At 38.1% G+C, this 20,671-nt stretch overlaps 1 protein-coding gene across 2 annotated transcripts in view; it reads left to right on the top strand.

Annotated features, from left to right (window-relative positions):
- Positions 1-127: 127 nt before the first annotated feature.
- Positions 128-20,671, top strand: part of LOC145450500 (1-phosphatidylinositol 4,5-bisphosphate phosphodiesterase beta-3-like) — a 33,976-nt gene continuing 13,432 nt past the window's right edge. For both annotated transcript variants that reach the window (XM_080329020.1, XM_080329019.1), the window contains exons 1-22: positions 128-1,759; positions 2,714-2,791; positions 2,852-2,920; positions 3,260-3,292; positions 3,354-3,497; positions 4,676-4,755; positions 4,825-4,878; positions 4,938-5,016; positions 5,528-5,631; positions 7,025-7,185; positions 7,767-7,913; positions 7,971-8,094; positions 8,979-9,092; positions 10,183-10,267; positions 10,341-10,419; positions 10,474-10,503; positions 11,473-11,514; positions 12,831-12,956; positions 14,768-14,963; positions 16,058-16,293; positions 17,848-18,002; positions 18,592-18,756. In XM_080329020.1, coding sequence (XP_080185146.1) covers positions 1,658-1,759; positions 2,714-2,791; positions 2,852-2,920; positions 3,260-3,292; positions 3,354-3,497; positions 4,676-4,755; positions 4,825-4,878; positions 4,938-5,016; positions 5,528-5,631; positions 7,025-7,185; positions 7,767-7,913; positions 7,971-8,094; positions 8,979-9,092; positions 10,183-10,267; positions 10,341-10,419; positions 10,474-10,503; positions 11,473-11,514; positions 12,831-12,956; positions 14,768-14,963; positions 16,058-16,293; positions 17,848-18,002; positions 18,592-18,756 — 2,403 coding nt within the window. In that variant the 5' untranslated portion in view covers positions 128-1,657. The remainder of the gene's footprint in view (positions 1,760-2,713; positions 2,792-2,851; positions 2,921-3,259; positions 3,293-3,353; positions 3,498-4,675; positions 4,756-4,824; positions 4,879-4,937; positions 5,017-5,527; positions 5,632-7,024; positions 7,186-7,766; positions 7,914-7,970; positions 8,095-8,978; positions 9,093-10,182; positions 10,268-10,340; positions 10,420-10,473; positions 10,504-11,472; positions 11,515-12,830; positions 12,957-14,767; positions 14,964-16,057; positions 16,294-17,847; positions 18,003-18,591; positions 18,757-20,671) is intronic.

Raw genomic sequence — 20,671 nt, 5'->3', positions numbered from 1 at the left:
ATGAGTCTTTGTTTCATGACAGATATGCATGTCGGGCGTACAACTGCGCGCCATTTGCAAGTCTATGAATGCGAAATATCTCGGCGCTCTTCAACTGGAAAGCTGCGTTCTGGAACTCAAAGTTGAATTAGATGGATTCACAGACTGTGCGCGATTTGCAGTAACAATGAACATGCATTGCTTCTCTGGAGCCACTCTGAGCTTTTAACAAGCACAGTATTATCACAAACATGCAGTATCAGTATTTACCGGTCTGACAAATGCTAGAACCAGATTTAAAAGAATTGTTTTGGATTTGTCACTCATCCACTTCCTGCTATCAGTAGCGGACAAGGAAATATCAAAACACAACACTCTGTCATCACTGCTGTTGGAAAGCTGCTGTGACTTGGTAGTGAGATTAGTCTTTAAACTCGAATTATTCACTCATGAGGGAAATATAAACGTGTTGAGATGATAAAATAAAGTGTTTGATTCAATTTTTCAAGTGTTCCATGGCAGTTTATGTCTAGTGGCAGAGTTTTTCTAGTCTGATCACCCGCCGGATCGTCGTTTCAGCTTTTTTAACCCATTTTTAAGAAGCGATATTCCAAATATTTGCATGCTGCTGCTGTAAGTTGATACCATTGATATCAACTCTTTGCCATAACAAGGCATAGTTTTGACAAATCTTGATCTGTAATGCATATCGAATCATATGATCTTGTCAAGATTCATTTAACGCTCTTCCTAATTCTATTTGTGTTCATCTTTGATGGTAATTCCGTTTCTTATATCAAATTTATGTGCTTTCTATAAAATGCTAACAACATGTGATGAATTATCAAATACTGCATGAAAAACACTTCGACCATGGCTGCTAATTTTATGTGTTATGAACAATTATGCATACATGATTTTCACAAATCAATGACACGCAGTGCTGTTTTTCAGATTTTACAATGCTGTAATTTTCAGTTATTTTGCAATTGGGTTGTCGTCATTTGTGCTGTTCGGTTGTATATGCAGAGTCGGTCAACATCTGAATACTTACACCTGTGGGAGTGACGCAGTACAGCGCTTTTTCCAACTTTTTATGCTTATAGAGCTAATTTTAGAAACAGAAATCTCAATCACTACGGTAATGCAGATTTGTAGCCTTGAAACAGAAATCCCGACCACTAATGTTGATTTATAGCGTTCATGCCTAAATAAATGTGGCGGTGCAAATATCAATTGTCAATATTTTGTCTGAGAATCCGTTCATTAGAGAATGGTTTTTAAATCAATATGCATCATTCTTATAAATAAAATAGTATGAAGGTAATATGACGATGACAGAATACCAAATCACATTATTCCGGTTTTCATCATGATATGATGGAGACAGATTTTGATCACCCGCAATTGAGTGATGAAATTCTATGAAGTCTCATTCTATTCTATTTTTCACACTGCATGCTTGATCAATTTTGTTTGCTGCCTTGAAGTAGATTTGGCATGTCTTCCAAATCAAACATTTTACAAGCTACAAATTAAACCTATTTTATTTCCTTGGCAAAAATGACTAACCGACTCTGCATATAGGTGCTAAATTCATCTTTTTTCATTTGCAGCGTGGTGTGAATATGATTTGCGATTAATATTATTTACAAAATTAACCCTATAAACTGTAGCCATGGCGGGCCCTCACGATAAGAAGTTGGAGCCGATTGAGGTGCCGGACAGACTGCACATGATTGGAGACAGATTTATTAGATGGCCGAAGTCAGATGTTGATGTAAGTACGAAGGAAATTAATAGTATATAGTAATCATAGATCTATTCTAATGACTTCTGGACCCCTGTGATATTTCTGGAATAAATGAGTTGAACTTGCCCTGATTTTTTTAGTTCACCCTATTATGGGTATTGTTAATTATTGCCAAGGCTTGCGAATGTAATTAGGGTTGGCCTATGGACTATCGCAGGGGCGTTGAATTTCATATGTAATATTACTTTATATCATATATATCACATATATAGCATCATTCTGACCCACATATATGCTCCATATTGGCTTGTGAATATATCACGCATCTCTGTCAATATCGTTGGATTATATTTTCATCTGCCCAAGACACACACAGACACACAATGTACAATGCGATATACAAGACATGCAATGCAATGAACAGATAGTGGGATGACGTACTACCAACCAGTTGGGGTCTCTTTAACTGGCATCCACCTCGACCTAGTGCCCGAAGTCACAGTCTTCTTCAAAGTTATTCGGTGTTTGGTTCTTTTTAGAAGCTATTTCTTGCTCTTTTTCTTTCTTTATCGGGCCTTTTTTTCTGGGCTATGCAACATGTCACACTAGTTGAACAGATTCATCAACCTCAGCATCAATTCATTCTAGAACCATTATAACATCAGGAAGTCATTGAAATTTGTTGAAAGCTTTTTCTGCTTACACTTCTCTCCTGTGAGGATGTTGTGAGTTATGGGGTCATTTATTAGTCTGTAATGATATTGCAGACTGAAGTGACTTTTCTGATCCATCTGAATAATGTATTGATATTGAAATAAACCCAATTATTTCTGCTGACACTCACCAGGCGTAATCGTCAGCAACTAGAAGAGAATTAAAAAGAACATTGTATCAATCTTAACACATGTTATTTGTCTTTGAATTGACGTCATATTTCCTCATGAATACCCACAATCTTCACCCCTTGTTCTCTTCACCTAGGACTCGATTGTTCCGACTCCCGTTACTCTGAAAATTGACCCAAAAGGCTACATCGTGTATTGGCAAGAACCGAACAAGGTAAGACCCCGTGTCTTAGACACCTTTTTGAAATTTGGATTTGCTTATTTCATTTGTCAGGATACCGAATCTTTGGAAATCTCATCAATTCGCGACACAAGGATTGGAAAATATGCGAGAGTTCCAAAAGTGAGTCCTTGTGATAGAAATTTCTATTTCTGCACATGATTTCAATTCATGTTCTGCACCAATACCAATCAGAGATAATTGAAATTTGGATTGGACTGAATGATGATGTATTACCTGACCCGTAAACTTTTATTTCTACATGCTGGAAAATCCACATATTTTTGCCATGATGTTGAAACAAATCTGTTTTCGTTCGCACCCCCATTTACGTGAATTGTCATTAATTACAAGGATCTAATCGTAATTGTGTAGCTTGTGGACTAAAAAAGTTTCAATAAATTCTACTAACTGCATTCTATTATTAAATCTAAATATTTTGCAATTTGTATGCAATCACAGTCGGAGAGATGGGAGAAAGCGCTGCAAGTCATGGTAAGCATTTTTGTTTTATTAAAAAAACTCATTTATGATGACTTGAGTTGCGTTATTGCAGGACCCGCAGATACGTGAGGTAGCCGGCAACACAAATATTTCTTTGGAGTCGAAATGCTTGACTATCGTTTTTGGGATGAAATACAGCGACCCGCAGTTCATAAATTTCATAGCGGTCGAAGAAAAGCCTCTGGATGTTGTGAAGGTGACCATTGAACGCCCACCGAGTTGCATAAGCATGAATCTGTGTTATGGCTCGAACCAATTTCAATCCAATGAGATTTATGTTCTGTGTCATCTAGAATTGTTCCATATGCGTCATGGTATAGGACTGTATGCTGTCAAAACTAACTAATGAAGCCCTGTCACTTTACAATTGAATAAATGAATACCAATCAGCCCTTCGAGATTACACGACCTCGATCAACACCTTCCTATCTTTTCATTGTATCGCAGTGTTACGTGCTTTGAAATGTTAAAATTAATAATAAACTGATGCTGATTGATAATTTACTGATACTTTTATTCAGTCTGGTTAATCTGAACTTAACTAAAAGAACACTAACATTAACCCAAGCCAGTTCTAACCTTAATCATAACCCCAACCCTAACCATAACACAAGCCAGGTTTACCCGAACTACCCCTGACTGTAAGACAAGCTAACCGGACCTTTTGCTTAAACCCAAGCTTACCTTACCTTACCTGTAAGCTCAACCATAGTTTGGGTTAGGGATGAATTTAGCTTGTGTTGTGGTTAGCGTTTGTGGTAAGATGAGGTACCAGATAGGGTTTAAAAGATTGATTTCGTGCGACATGTTATTTTTGATATCACAAAAACATGCATATGCGCATATAGTTATTCCTTGCGACAATTCAGCACTCAATTCTATATAAATGACTTTTTTTCAGTACTAGTTTCAATACTAGTCAGCCCTCCTGATTACCAGACCACAATCTGACATATCGACCTCACCTACCGACACATGCAGCATTCAGTTTGGTCTCTTCCTTTTGTGTTATCCTTTCTTAATCTAGTGTGCATGCCTCTTATTTACATGCTGCAGGCCAAGGTGGGTGTCATATTAAAAGACTACTCCAAGTCTTCTCGGCACCCTTCTATCTTTTCATTTTGCCGCAATCTTGTAGTGTATTGATTTGATGAAAATATTGATAAAATGATGATGATTACCATCGCACATTTAAATTCCTAACGATACACTGTAATAGTTCACACCAGTCCCAACTTACCTCTATTCAAATCTACTGGTCAAATCAGGCCTGAACAATGTTTAAAAAACACACATCAAAACCTCTTCAATCATGTTGCTATTTTGTTCCCGAAAATTGGTTCAGATCTGATTAAAATCGAATTTCTTTGGTAGATGTGGGCTGATTTTTTGTTCGGGTCAGCACACCATCCTCTGACTGCTGACATGTCTGTGGAGCGATCAATTGAGAAGATGTGAGTTCTTTTGGTAGCAGATGTCGTTAAATGAGCGTAACAGTTCGTTTCTCCCAATTTCAAAATCAGATACTCGAAAATGATCTATGAAACGAACCAGCTCGGGAAAGTGCCGGTCAGAAAGTGGGTGAAAAATCTTCGCTTTGTGATTTAGTCTCTGAATATTCCGTTTTACTTTGTAGATGCATCAAAATGCTCGGTGGAAATCACGGTAGAACTACGAATGCATTTCATAGCGTCGGACTCACCTCTAAAGGAAAGGTCAGAAAAGCCTGACTATTGCAAGGCTGTAATGACTCGAGTCATGATTCCACTCGAGTCACAATTTTTGATTGACTCGAGTCATTTTCTTAAATGGAAAGTTACTCGCTTTGATTCACTTTGTGCATTGACTGGGCTTGTTGTCCAGTCATTGCGCATAAATCAACCAAATCATATAAATCAAGACATTCTACATGACTTGATTCAAGCCGCGTATATCAGGAAATTGCCGTTTTTGTTTCAATAAACATTATGACTCAAACTCCACCCTTTGTACCCTGACTTGAATCGATGGTGAGTTGAAAATGACTCGACTTGACTTGAGTCAAATCTATTACACCAAGATGGACTTGTGACTCGGAACCTTTTAACTTGATCACTACCCTGGAGAACTTCCCGTTCAGAATGTCAACTTGAAAATATTTGGTCACACTATGAATATAATATTGAAATGACAGGAGCCATTGTCTGCCCTTAAGAATTCCACCCAAACCAAACATTCAATTTTCAGAAAGACGAAATGATCGAGCCCAGCGAGTTTCCTCTGATTGCCTTCAAAAAAGTTCTTCAATTAATTTGTCAAAGACCGGAATTGGACAAAGTCTTTTCGCATTTGTGAGTCGCTATGATGTTTGACCAAATTTGGTTGATATTCTTACACTTTTGCGAATGGTGATCTTCGATGTTGAGGGGCGCAAATCACAGTTGGTCGACTTGAAAATTTTCATCATTTCCAAAACACATTCGAATTCGAATTATAACTTCAAGTTTTTCTTTCAAACTCAATTAGAATTAGAAGTTCTGTAGTCTCAAAAACTTGGAAATCGAATGACCTGCGGAATTAGGAAGAAACGCAACATAAATCAAGTGCAGTTCAAAGTTTATTCTCGCAATCCTGAAAATAGCAAATGTCTGTACAACAAGCATTTCACTATAGATTACTAACCTACGGATAGATACGCAACTCCTGGTGGTTACGCTTGGGCAACCAGTTACTCCTATTGCTAAGCAATCTAAAAGTAGCGTAATTGGCAGTACTGTATCTGGCGACCAGAGCGCTGAAAATTCATAAAACTGGTGTTATTCGAAAGCTAGTGTCGCACTGATTTTGAAAATACAAATTAAAATCTTCTCAGGGTAATAAAACCGCCCCTAAACAGCCCACAAAGTTAGAAAATCGGCATTGTTCCAACAATGGCAGTGTCGCGACCAGAGGTTGTCAATGTAGTCAACGTTGCTACTCAAGTAGAAGTAAAAGTAACGCCGGAATTTCTACTCAAGTACAAGTAGGAGTGATGGTTCACAAGTAAGTAAGTAGGTATTCTAGGCTTATTTTTGCCTACAAAACTGAAAATTGTCAAGTAGAAGTAGAAGTAGTCTAAAATCATAACTACTTGAAAAGTAGTGTGAATAGGCGAAATCTACTTCAGGTACTTCAAAAAGTAGAAGTACTTCGTTACCTACCACCTCTGGTCGCGACACAATGAACATTAAAATGGCTAGATTCGTCAAGCGATTGTGCGGAACAATGCCTATTTTTAGACTTTGCGGGCTGTTTCGAGGTGGTTCCATTGCTCTGACAACATTTTAATTTGTATTGTCGGAATCAGTGCGACACTAGCTTTCGATTAAGACCAGTTTTAATAATTTTCAACGCTCTGGTCGCTAGTTATAGCATTACCAATTATGCTGCTTTTAGATTGCTTAGCAATAAGAGTAGCCGCTTGCCCAAGCGTAATCACCAGGAGATGCGTATCTATCCGTAGGTTAGTAATCTACAATTTCACTCCGTATATTTTTCCTGTAGGATTTTCAGAAACACCAGAATCAGACCATAATTAAAATGAGAACATAGAAACATTTCACAAATTCGATTAGACTCAAATTACCACCGTTTCGCTCAAGTAAGTTAAGTTAAACAACTATAATTATCCAGTCCACCAAGTCTGGTGCTAATCATGTGATCGACTGTACGTATGTTGTAGCTCAACCTCATCTATTTTCTCAGAGGCGGGAAGATGTATCTGTCCCTCGAGCAGACGAAACGTTTCGTAAACACGATTCAACGCGACTCAAGGCTGAACGAAGTCCTTCATCCTTTTTTGACGGACGAACAGGTCCGAACGCTGATCGAAAAGTACGAGCCCAACGTGATGCTCGCCCAGAGGTGTAAGTTTTACCAGTTGTTGATGTTCAACTAGGCTTGAGAAACTAGATATCTAAATTCCGGTAATCCAATTCTCATTTAATTTGCGAATAATCTCTGTTTTTCTTGAAAATGCTGCAGGGGAACTGTATAGTGTGAAAGGAGCCAAGCTCGATGTACAGACATTTGTCATTCTTATGCTTTTGAGAATATCGCCTGATTTGATATGTACTGAACCCGATTTTTGTTGTATTTCTTGCTAATTCGAAATTCATACTATTTAAAGAGCTTCTTGGAGGAAAAGAACTTCAATATACAATTGATTAGTATTTTCATATTGAAATAAAGGCTGACACTCGTCAGGAGTAATCGTCAGCAATTAGTAGAGATCGGAAAGAACATTGTATATCAGCAATCGTATCTCTAGCTAATGTCAGCCGAAAATATTCAGGTTTATTTCAATATGAATATACTATTCCATTGTATATCAATGCTCTTTCCAAGTTTTTTACAATCCTAATTGTAATCTAATCTGGAAAAGCTAAAATATTCTAGTTGACCAACCCTGTATTCAACGTTGATTCTTACGTCGAACATTTTTCAGCCCAACTCTCCCTGGAAGGCCTTGACGCGTATTTGCAATCTGACGAGAACATGCCGGTGTCGTCAACCAAATACGCTCTTTGCCAGGACATGAACCAGCCTTTGTCACATTATTTCATCAACTCCTCTCATAACACTTACCTCACAGGTAGGGTGAATTAACTTGTCTGTGAATTGTTTGTGACGAAATCACTTTTATTTTCAGGAAACCAGTACCGCAGTCGTTCGTCCGCGGAAATGTACCGACAATGTCTCTTGGCTGGTTGTAGGTGCGTTGAACTGGATTGCTGGGATTCCGGAACGCAGGTTGAGCCATACATCACTCATGGGTCAGTTAGCTTTATGGGTCTTTAAGCTACAATCCATGACGCTGTTGTCGGTGGGCTATAGAGCTGGCGTGGTACACGCTGCTGTTATTATGATCACACACTTCTATGTCATAATCAATTTATTTGCTAGCTAGGAATAAGCAATTTTTCGAATAATATTTGTTATCGAATGTAGTATTTCATCAATTTATTTTGTTTTTGAATCTAGGTGTTCTTCATTGAACGTTAATGTGCCAAGTTCATATTTTACTGAGGCCCTCCGCAAGTAAAGGAATAGTTGAAAACATTGCGTTGAGCGGCAATTTCATTTCACGTTTCTGTGCATGGTTTTAACCAAGCCACAAGGCTCCGAGCCACAAGTCAATCTCACTTTTATAGTTTTGACTCGAGTCAAGTCGAGTCATTTTCGATTCACCACCGAGTCAAGTCACGGCATTATGACTCGAGTCCGAGTCCAAATCCTTGTGTTGACTGCTCAGTTTCCAGTTCAACCCACTTTTTATAACTCTGTTTGGTGATATCGTGGTTCGCATTTATACTATACTAATTTTCCTCACTTTTAGCAGTTTCTGGTCGCATTTTTCGAGTACCAGTACCACTAGACGAAATCCCAATACTGTGATTATTTTACTATTTTTCAAAATTACAACGAAATGTCGATCTTGGCCGTCTGAATCTCAAGTCATATGATATGTTTCGAGTCATGCGCAATGACTCGAGTCAATTTCGTATTTCGAGAAAATGACTCGAGTCAAGTCCAGTCATCAGAAAATCGTGACTCGAGTCGGACTCGAGTCAAGTCATGACTCAGGTCATTACAACTCTGTTTCTGTGTGCTGCATGCTGTTCTAGAATTGGACTGCAATATATGATTTCACTTGCAGATTCTTCCTTTGTTCTGAAATTTATTTCAAGGAAGTGATCGAAGCCATCAATGAGGCAGCGTTCAAGACAAGCTCTTACCCGGTCATTCTATCGTTTGAAAATCACGTCGACAGGTTGGTGCTATCCTCTATTTATTAAATTACATACTTTATTTTGTTCGTAAAGCGCATCCCTTGTTTTCATATATTATACTTTGTCTCACTCTTGACCAGAGATGGTCTGTAAAGAAGTACTTCTACTTTTTCATGATTTTTAAGTAGATTTAGTCGACTTGCAATACTTCCTCAAGTGTTTATGAATTTTGATTACTTCTACTACTTCAGAGATTTCAGTGTTTGTAGGCAAAACTATTACAGTACTCGATTTTATGTACTTGTAAATCGATACTTGTACCTGAGTATGAATTTACGTCCCGAATTCTACTTCTGTTTGACTATCAACGATGACTACTTTGGCAATCTCTACTCTTAAACGGTTCACCCTTTATTTCAACGATATTATATTTTTTCCATTATATTATTCTTAGGGCGGTTTTTTACCTAAAAACTGAAAATTTTGACATTTTTTTACGTTAGAAACTTGATTTTGACAAAATTTTGTCGTCATCCATGCAAATTAGGTCTTTTCGCACATAATGTTAGAATTGTACTTGCGAAGTAGACCTCAAAAAACTTTGTTGACTTGAAAACTGACAAATTTTTACATGAATAAACTTTATTTTAATGAAATCTGGACCTATGAAGAATTGCAGTAGTCACATACCATGCATTATGGTAGAAATAATTGAAATTTGTTGCAGTACAACGAAAGATACTTTCCTACATTCTCTGTAGAAAGTGTCTGTCCTTACTAAGCAGCTTGCCAAGAATATAGAACGAACGTTCAACAGCAGCGGCTGTTTGCTGGCAGACCATGGGCCGTATACAGTGGTAAGCCTATAAAGTAGACTACAAGCTGTAAAAATGTCAAATGATAAGTTCGCCGACAGTGCAAACATCTACAATAAAACAAAATGCAGGTGGCGAAAAAAGTTTACTTTATAAACAATTTTGACAATTTTTTTACCTAACGCTACAATTTTGACAAAATTTCGACTTATTTTGACATGTAAAAAAATCGCCCTGAACAATATTACCATATACTTCACGTTTGAGCAAGGTTTAAAAGAAAATTGACCTCGTGTAACACGGGTTTACTTCTCAGCCCTCAGAATCAGGCTAAGATGGCTCAATATTGTCGCGACACTTTCGGGGACAAACTTCTCGTCGACCCGCTTCCACAGTACCCAGTGAGAACTTGTTTTCTTTCACTTTGATTTTTGGGTGATTTCGTTGGTAAAAGTGTTATAAAAAACTTATCAGCTGGAACCAGGAGTCTCACTGCCGTCGCCTAAAGATTTGATGGGAAAAATCATTGTCAAGAATAAAAAACAGAAGCCAAGTACGTTACTCGCATGCGTTTGATGTTCAGTGGAAATTTACGCATTTTTTTCAGGACTCAAGAAAAATAATCGAGAAAAAAAAGGTAGGCTCGAGAATTCTCTGAATGTCGCAAATACCGCAGTCCAGTGATTAACGAGTTATAGAGAAAATTCAAACAAACATTAATAGACTGCTGTTTCTAGAGTAATTCTAGTTCTAGTTGCTGATTTTGAAAAGTAAGTACGGTAGTTCTAATTACAGTTGCGTATTTGTATGCGTATTTGCGTATTCTGTTGTTTGACGTTCCTGGAGCCATATCTATCTCGGAACCATCACTACCAACAACGGCGTAGCCGGGGGGTTGGTTTTGGGTCGAAGCCCCTCCCATTTAAAACTCAAAACCACGTCTTCATGGGCAAAGTCCAACCTATTCCGATAAAAGGATAATGAATGAGTTGCTGCAGAATTGAATATAATTAGTTGTGAGTTGTGTGTTAGTTAGTTGCGGATATTTAAAGGTCGTTTGTTCTAGTTCTACTTGCAACTTTGAAATGACAATTGTAGTCGCACAATTTTTGCTCATTTGCTATTCCGTAGTTTGCTGTGTCAGTTATTAATTAGTTGTGTTTTAGTTAGTGAATAGCTGGGTTTTTATCTAAATACCCCAACCTAGTTTGTGCTAACAGAAGGAGTTCGTATATCATCTAAAGATATCATCGAATTGAACTCTGCTAGACTCGATTATTCGAAATTTCATGCCATTGACATCATATTTGGTAAAAAGATTGTTGATATGCAATGTTCTTTCCAATTCTCTACTAGTTGCTGACGATTACCCCTGACGAGTGTCAACCGAAAACATTTTAGTTCATTTCAATACAATTATGTTATTCACTCGAATAATATTGTTATACATCCATCGTGAATTTTGGAAAAAATTCCGTTTCATGCCATATTCAGTATTCTGTGAAGTCCATGGTGGTATCATTTTTCAACTGTTGGTAGAATGAGACCAGATCACTAAGAATTATGTAAACCTACATGACCCTCACAAATATCGCTGTAATTGCAGCACTGCACCAGGCACAGAGCTTTGACAGCGCTGAACTTCAAAGTGAGTTAGGTTACATTTTTATTTTATTCACTTCTGGACGTTGCTTTGAATTTTAGTGATTTTCGCCTTGGCTATCTAAACTAGTCAAACATTCGAGCATGGTGTGTACAATACAACGATTATATGGTACAATGTCTCCCAACTGGGAAGGGATTCCATACTAAGGGGGGAATTTTATAATTTTTTAGGGGAGAATCTGTCTTTGGGATTGTAAATCGCTTTAGATATGTTACATCTGGGCTCACCCAATGTTTAAATTGTATTGGTTATTTATACATTTTTTTGTCTGCAGACTGCTTTTCTTATGAAGGATTAGAATATTGGCCTGCAGGGTATGAGACCAAAAAGGTTTCGAACCACTGGTATAGTAGAAATACAAACCAGTCCCCAAGATTACAGAACCACAATCTGACATTTCAACCTCGCCTATCTACATATGCGTCATTCATTTTCACCGCTAGTCCTTTTGCGTCTTCTTTTATTTCTTGCCATCAAGTGCGCAGCTTCTTATTTACATCGCCTAGGCCAAGGCGGGTGTGTGGTTTCAAAGACTACCCCAAGTCTTTTCGACACCTTCCTACCTTTTCATGGTATCGCAGTCTTCTGGTGCCTTGAAATGATGAAAATTTCAATAAAACGATTGATTGAATGACATCCTTCATCTATCATCCGCTCTATGTCTTTCTCCTCCAATATTCTAATTGTTACGTCAAAAATTTATTGTCAATGTCCACTGGGGGTGTTCAAAAATGACTTTTTTCTCAAATTGTACCGGCTACTTGATAAAATTGCTAGGTTACCTAATTCAAGCCTACACACCAAGTTTGGTTCAATTCCAGACAGTAGCCGCAGTGCTACAGGAGAAGAAAGTTTCGATTTATTATACAACATTAAATTGACTAAAATTTCAAAATTTTCTGTTCACCCCATAAAAGGGTTGAGTGGTCTATAGAAACGATCTTCACCAAATTCCAACCTGTGGAAGTGGAGTTATTGCCGTCGAAAAATTTGGATTTGAATAAAATAGTATTTACGGTGGGAATTGGTCACGTCGAAAAATTTCTGGATTTGACAGATTTTGTCGAATGTTAATTTGTAATGAGAACTTACGGATATATAGAACTCTTGTTCTACTATATATAATCATATGCCCTTAGTAGGCTACACCATCTACTGTGACGCCATTTTTCTCCAGCGCCCTCCATTTCGCCCTTCAAAATTCAAATCGCTCCTTGGGGGGCGCTGGAGACAAGGTTAAGAACCACTGCACTAAACCATCTTCTAGCTTGGAACCTAATACAGTTTGCTCACAACAGGACCGCTGCCTGACAGTCAAAACCCATCTTCCCCGCCATCAGGAATCACTTCGCAGAACAGCCGGAAAGGGTCCGCGCCCCCTACGGCAGACCTGTCCCACTTTTCAGCAAAGGAACGAGCCAACGGTGAGATTTTCAGGGGTGGTTGCAACCAAGTCACAAGGTTCTGAGTCACAAATCAATCTTACTTTTATAGTTTTTACTCTAGTCAAGTCAAGTCATTTTCAATTCACCAATTCAATACACATATTGACTCAAGTCGAGTCATTTTGCATGTTCACGAAAATGACTCAAGTCTATTAGAGTCAATGCATGGAGTGACTTGAGTCAAGTCGAGTTAATGCACAAATTAACTCAAGTCGAGTCTAGTTATTTTCCATATTTAACCGATTGGCACCGGCTGCCATTTTCGAAAAATTTTACTTCATTTTTCAAAATCGAAAAATGGTACCTTCCTGGGATCCGAACACTGTAACATAGGTGTCGTTCGATTCAAAATATCAACGCGCAGCCGATTACCCCATCCAAACCGCCAGCGTCGTCGTGTCTGATTATTTATATCAAGAGCAAGCCGAGAAAACGTTGGTTGGGAACAGACATGCTAAATTGCGTACTTTATAGGTATTCGACGACGATACAGTCTGGTGTTTTGTATAGGCTCAGAATTCATTGTTCTAGAGAGCCCTGAGTCGACCGTCTACGTCTAGCAGGCGCTAATTTCTAATAAAAACAATGCCTACCGTTTTAGTCAGCTCGCGGCAGGCCGCCGAGAGAGAGTGAGTCAATGCGAGTGATGCGCGAGCGTATGGTAACTTCTAAGGCTTATACCTAAAACTGTTGTGAACCTAAATTAGTCATTTTAGACAGATATTTACAGTCCTTAGCATAATGATTTGCTGCAAATGCTTATCATTACTACAACGTAAGCTATATATCGATCTACGACAGCTCTTTGTATACCCAGACGCACGCTTTTGCGTAGGTATAATCGCTGAGTAATATTGTATGTATTCCGAATTATACTTTACCATTAGCCGTTATTTAGAATCAGATAGGCAACAACAATTCACAGACACAATCTATGAAGGTCTATGGCTAATAGAACACGATATATTTCATGTTATGTGACGGGTATTCAGCCATGTGCTTGAAGTTGGTACGGTAGTCTGACGGAATTCGCTTCCCGGTTTTCAAATGAAACCTTGAGCGGTATAGAACTAACTAGTATAGTTGCTTTAGCAAAATATAAACAGAAACTGACAATCGCTATTCATAGCAACAAACTACAGCTGGTTATGACGAATAAAACCAACTAAACGACAGTGTATATGGCGGGTATGAGGAGCGCGCGTGTCTGCGAAATGATGCGTCGGCGGATATTTTTGTCACGCGGCCTATCACATAGCTTTTGATCAGCTTAGGTGTAACTAATATCAGATATGAAGATACGTGTGGACTTGTATGGACACTAGCTATTCACATAATGAAACAACTATGCCCGAAGACGGCTAGAACGAAACATACAGAACGTTATATGAGAGTGGTCAATGACGCGCGAATTGCCGACACAGTGTATTTTGCAACATATTTATCTACGGCGTTTGATATACGATTTTGACGTCTTCGATATAATAAATATCAAATAACAAGGTATCAATGAACTTGTACGAACAATATCTATTCACAGAAATGAACAGCAACGACCTAGCACGATTAATATGTAATATATCGTGGTTTCAATTACCGTACTCTTCTCTCGTACCGGCATGTCGAAAAATAGACACGCCGGTGCCAAACGGTTACGGAAATGTCTCGATTCAAGTTGAATCACAGAAAAATTGCAACTCGAGCCATTACAATCTTGTTATTATTTTTCTCGAATCTTACTATTATTATTTTTTTAATATTTAATAAAATTTGATTCTTAATTCTGACAGTTGATTTGTGTGAGAGCGAGGAGAAGAGTGAGAGGAAAGGTGAAGAGGATGAGGAGGAAGAAGAGGAAGAGGATGAGGAAGGTCAGTTGCTGAGAGACGAGTTTGACATCAACATGAAAGACAGCGGAACCGCTTCCAAGGAATCGAGGGCATACGAAGCCATGTCCTCCCTCGTCAACTACATCCAACCCGTCAGGTAGGTCCGGGTCTGTTTCAGTGTAGACTAGGACTGGGTGAAATGAAAGAAGTGGAAAGTATGTACCTTTTATGCAACAACAAAGAATGTAATGTCATCATAAAAATTTTGTATTTTTTGACCACGCCTATTTCTTTACACTTTGTGACAATGCACGACTTCACAATTCGTCAAGTTTTGAGATCCAATTTTCAAATTCATAGAAAATCAAGTTTTTGTAAAAATCTTGGTCAGGTTTATGTTTATCACATTGTTTCAAAGTTAAACTAGGAGGCCAAGATATCATATCACAAAGATAATATTATAAACATACCATGGGGTTAATTTTCTTAAAATGTGTAAAATTGACATTGACCATGGAGTATGTTATTTCCACTAATGTCGGTAGCGTTGTGCTGGATGTTTTTCATGTTGCGATATGCAGGGTTGTAATGACTCGAGTCACGTTTTTCTGATGACTCGACTTGATTCGAGTCATTTTCTCAAAATACGGAAATGACTCGACTCGAGTCATTTTCTCAAAATACGGAAATGACTCGACTCGAGTCACGTTTTTCTGATGACTCGACTTGACTCGAGTCATTTTCTCAAAATAAGGAAATGACTCGACTCGAGTCATTGTGCATGACTCGAACCAAGTCATATGACTCGAGACTCAGACGGCCAAGACCGACATTTCATTGTAATTTCGAAGAATAGTAAAGTAACCGCACTATTGGGTTTTCGTCTATTGGTACTGGTACTTGATATGCGACCAGAAACTGCTGAAAGTGAGGAAAATAGTAAATTATAAATGCGAACAATTCGATATCACCTAACAGAGTTATAGAAAGTGAGGTTAACGAGACTTTGACTGGAAACTGAACGGTCAACACAATGACTTGGACTCGGACTCGAGTCATGATACCATGACTTAGACTCGACCCTCTGGTCGCTGACTTGGACTCAGAGGTGAATTGAAAATGACTCGACTTGACCCGAGTCAAAACTAGACATGCTATATACAAATTCCAGTGCTTAAAATATTTTGCCCAGCCCTAGATATGAGTCGAAACGAATTCGGGGAAACACATCTAAAAGCATTTTCCTTTCAGGTTCAAATCGTTCGAACACGCGGAGAAGCGAAAAAGAAGTTTTGAAATTTCGTCGCTCACAGAAAACGGTGCCTTGCGACTCCTGACTTACTACCCGATCGAAATTGTCAACTACAACAAGCGACAGTTGAGTCGCATCTACCCAAAAGGAGCTCGCGTCGACTCGTCCAATTACAATCCGCAGTTGTTTTGGAACGCGGGATGCCAGCTGGTCGCTCTCAATTTTCAGACTCTTTGTACGTCAAACTTATTTATACACATATAATTAGTAGGGCTGTTCATAAAAAACTTTTCCTTCAGATTTCACTGGCTACTTGATAAAAGTGTTTGGTTGGTTTAAAAAAAACGCTGCACACCAACTTTGGCTCCATTCCGACCACTAAAAGCGAAGGTATTGCAGCAGAAAAATTTTTTATTCCATGATTTTATAATAAATTATCAAAGAGTCAGTCACCGTAAATACTATATGATTCAAATCCAAATTTTTCGACTGCAATAACTTCGCTTCTAGTGGTCGGAATTGAGCCAAATTTGGTGTGCATCATCTCTACTGACAGCCTAACGATTTTATGGGGTCGACAGAAAAATTTTGAAATTTTTTGTTTTTTAATGATAAATTCAAAACTTTTTACTGCACGAATCTCGCTTCTACTGGCTGGAATGGAGCCAAAGTTAGCGTGCAGCGTTTTTTTAACCAACCTAACAATTTTATCAAGTAGCCAGTGAAATCTGAAGGAAAATTTTTTTTTTGAACAGCCCTAATAATTAGTTTAAAACTGAGATATAGCCACTGGCAGATTCAGATAATTCTAGTTGTCTAATTATGTGATTCTAATTTAATTTGTGAAATGTTTTATGCGCTCATTTTAAATGTACTCTAATTTCTAGTTTTCCTGAAAATGCTGCAGGTGAACTGTATTATGCAAAACTAGCCAATGTTCATTATTATAATTCAGAATAGTGAATTCAGTTTTGGTGAATTCCTATATTCTAATTCTAATCTGATTAAGAAATAACTGTGTTGCTATCATTCGATTTCTAATTTCGAAAGCTGGAAATTTTTTAGTTCAAACTCGAGTCACTGGTTTTTTGCAAAGCACCTCAAAGACGACTTATTTGGAGTACTCAAATAGGGTTGACCTGGTTATGTTTTTTATACTACTTTCACTTCCGCTTAGCAGGTTCAGTTTTCGGAAAAACTAATACTTACTTACAATGACAACTCTAACCATCTCTGATTGAAAAATTGAATTTAGGACTTATGGACAAGTTCCTTGAAATTATTAGGGTATGAGATACTCGAATCAATCCGTGTTCAAGGCGCTCTAGCAAAGCTTAGTGTTGGTGAGTTCAGCAAAATCAACAGCCTGAAAAATTGTCTCGGTGAAAATATAATTTTCGGCGGTATAGCCTGAATGTACGTCAAATCAGAAAAGATCTCAAATTTAAACGACAGTGAGAAAATTCAGCTATCTATATACATATAGTGCCAAATTATTTCCAGTAAAAAGTTGGCTGCATGAAAAATCGACAAAACTTGAAAAAATTTCCATGAAAAATCGAAAAAGTTGCATAAAAAAATGGAGAAAAGTTTCAAAAAGCTGCAGTATAAGAATCCTACAAACAGCTTGAAACACTATACTACATAACGTCTGAGTATTTAGGAAGCTGCAGGAAGCTATAAAAAAAAAGTTGCAAAAGTCGCAAAAACTTGGCCTACTAATAATATAACATCAAGTAATATAAATATAGTATAATAGTGACTTTTCATCGTATCGCAACTATTGCAGGCACCAACATGCAACTCAACCAGAGCCTGTTTGAATTCAACGGGAAATGCGGATATCTGCTGAAACCGCAACAAATGCGGTGTCCTAGTCGGGAATTTAATCCGTGTGTTGACGACACGATTGATGGCATTGTTGCAACCAATCTTTCTATAAAGGTACAGAGATTTTTGATTTCTTTCATTTGTGACCGACATTGAATGACGCATGAAGGATCATACTTGTACAAACTACTAAACTAGTTGGTTGACTGTCAACTAACTACTGTTATTTTTTTGGAGTTCTAGTTCTAGTTCTGGTTCTAGTTGCCGATTTTGAAATGTGAATAGTTCTAGTTCTAGTTGTGCATTTGCTGAACAACTATTAAACACGTCTCTTCGTTCGGCATGAATTGCGATGTGATGTAGCCAGGGTGTGGCTTTTGGGGGTCGAAACACCTCCCCTTTCATCGAAACCCTGTACTTTTGAAATGTCGATTACTGTAATTAAAATTAATGAGTTGCTTTGGATTTGAATCTAGTGATACAATTGAATAGTTTTATTATATTCAAATGAACCCGAAAATATTAGTGTTCGTTTCAATATGAATATACTATTCAAATGTATATCGAAGTTCTGTGGTTCTAGTTCCAGTCCTAGCAGCTAGTTTTGAAATGTGAGTAGTTTGCGCGAATCTGCACATGATACATGCAACGTGTGGTAAGAACTATCTTCATGCTGAGCACATTTGTAACATTTCAATCTCAGATTATATCCGGCCAATTTTTGTCCGCCGCAAAGGTCAGCACTTACGCTGAAGTCGAAATGATGGGGCTGGTTTACGACTCGACAAAGAAAAAATATCGCACCTGTACCGTCCCGAACAACGGAATAAATCCTCATTACAATTCGGAAGCATTTGTTTTTCCTAAAGTAAGTTTCATCAGATAGTATATATCATATTAAGTAGGGTTACCATATTTTGGAATAGGGAAAGAAGGACACTTTTTCAAAATTTTCGGACTTAGAATTGTGGAGTGAAATTCATAAAAAATGGTATATTTTTCCCGGCTTTGTGGTTGGTTGATTAAAAAAAAAGGTCGTCACTTTCGTTCAAACCACAAATTTCCTATTTAGCGTCATTTATGCCCATCCCTTAGCTCTAAAAGCTGTAAAAGAGGACGAATTTCCAAAAAGGGGTACATTTAAGCGTCCTTGGAGGACATTTTCACAACCTGAAAAAGAGAACAAATCGTCCTTTATTAAGTATGCAGTATTACTGTATACCGTAATTTTCCATGTATAATGCGCAAAATTTTCCCGATTTTTATCCTAAAATCGGGGGTGCGTATTATGCATGGTTACAACAAGCCTTGAAAAAAATCTCCCTCGAAATATTACTTGAAATCCCACCTTTCTTCATGTTTGTTTTAATCGTGCATCACATACAGCAATCATGCCCCGTAATTCGTATGATCAATGTTACGCACTGCCAATTAGCGACAAGCGTGTTGCCAATCAGCGTCCCCTGTACAACAGCAAGCCATCTCCTACTGAGTTGGTTTGCCGTTTGTCCTCGAACGACATTAGGTCATTGATTGCTGCACACGTGCGCGGCAATCGTTAATTCATGGCGTCAACGACAGGCCTACACAATCGCATATACAGCACGCCATGTGCGCAAGATGTAATAGCTGGCCTAAACACTACAGTCGCATCTCCAACGGCCTGGTGCCCACGGCATAATCGTTGGCCTGAGCAATCGCATCTGTTATAGGCCTCGTGCTCAAAATGTCTCTGGCCTCGCAGGCTTTGGCTGCTATCTACTATCGTTTAGAGACAAGGTCGTTAAGTGTATAATGATAGCGATCGTTATGTCATGATTGTTCAACAGTGACATTGCAAAACAGAATGACATTAAATACTAAAACATAACTATTCATATATTGCGAATGCGGGCTGCATACTATACATAGGTATAGGATTTTTCCCAGAATCTACATGCCATTTTCAGGATTTGTACTATACATGGGGACGTACTATATTCTGAAAATTATAGTATATTGCATACCAGGGTTGTAACCAAGTCACAGCCAATCTTACTTTTACAGTTTTGACTTGAGTCAAGTCAAGTCATTTTCAACTCACCACCGAGTCCAGTCCAAATCTAAGTCAGGGAGCAAAGGGTCATTTTCAGACTCGAGTCCGAGTCCAAGACATAATGCTCACTGTTCATAATGGAGGTCAAGTCAAGTTCAACCTACTTTTTTGAAACTCTTGGGTGATGTCGAAGGCCTCGCATTCATAATATACTAATTTTTGTCACTCTTAACATGTTTATTCAAACAGATAAAAGTTTCTGGGCCTATTTTTCAAGTGTCAGTCCTGACACATGAGACTTAAATCCAGTCTTGTAGACTGTCTCGAGTCATTTTCCATTTCGCGACTCGACTCATTACAACTCCGGTGTATAGTAATAGTAGTTAATATAGTATTAGTGGTGTATAGTAGTATTAGTAGTATTTAGTACAGTGGTTCTCAACCTTTTTGGCTTCGCGGACCCCTTTGTGACCTTCCCGTACCCTCGCGGACCCCCACAAGTTTTAGTTCAAATTTAGCTCAAATATGGTGCGACCGTCATCTGTCTTGTGCAAATATGAAATGTAGGCTTGTCATAAACATCAACAAAATGACTTTTCTTGAATATTAACATCATACTAGTTGTATAGCAATTGGGTAGACATTTATTATTTCAAAGCTAATTTTGCAGCTGTAAGTCTTCAAGTACGCGGTCTTAAAAATCCGCGTCTTCGATTTGATATGAACGAGTGCCGAAAATCCATTTCCA

The sequence above is a fragment of the Botryllus schlosseri genome, chromosome 11 (assembly GCF_051294905.1).
Source record: "Botryllus schlosseri isolate E-star chromosome 11, Bs_hap1, whole genome shotgun sequence".
Taxonomy (NCBI): domain Eukaryota; kingdom Metazoa; phylum Chordata; class Ascidiacea; order Stolidobranchia; family Styelidae; genus Botryllus; species Botryllus schlosseri.
The sequence above is the reverse complement of the archived record's forward strand: the minus strand, read 5'-3'. Positions and strand labels throughout refer to the sequence as shown.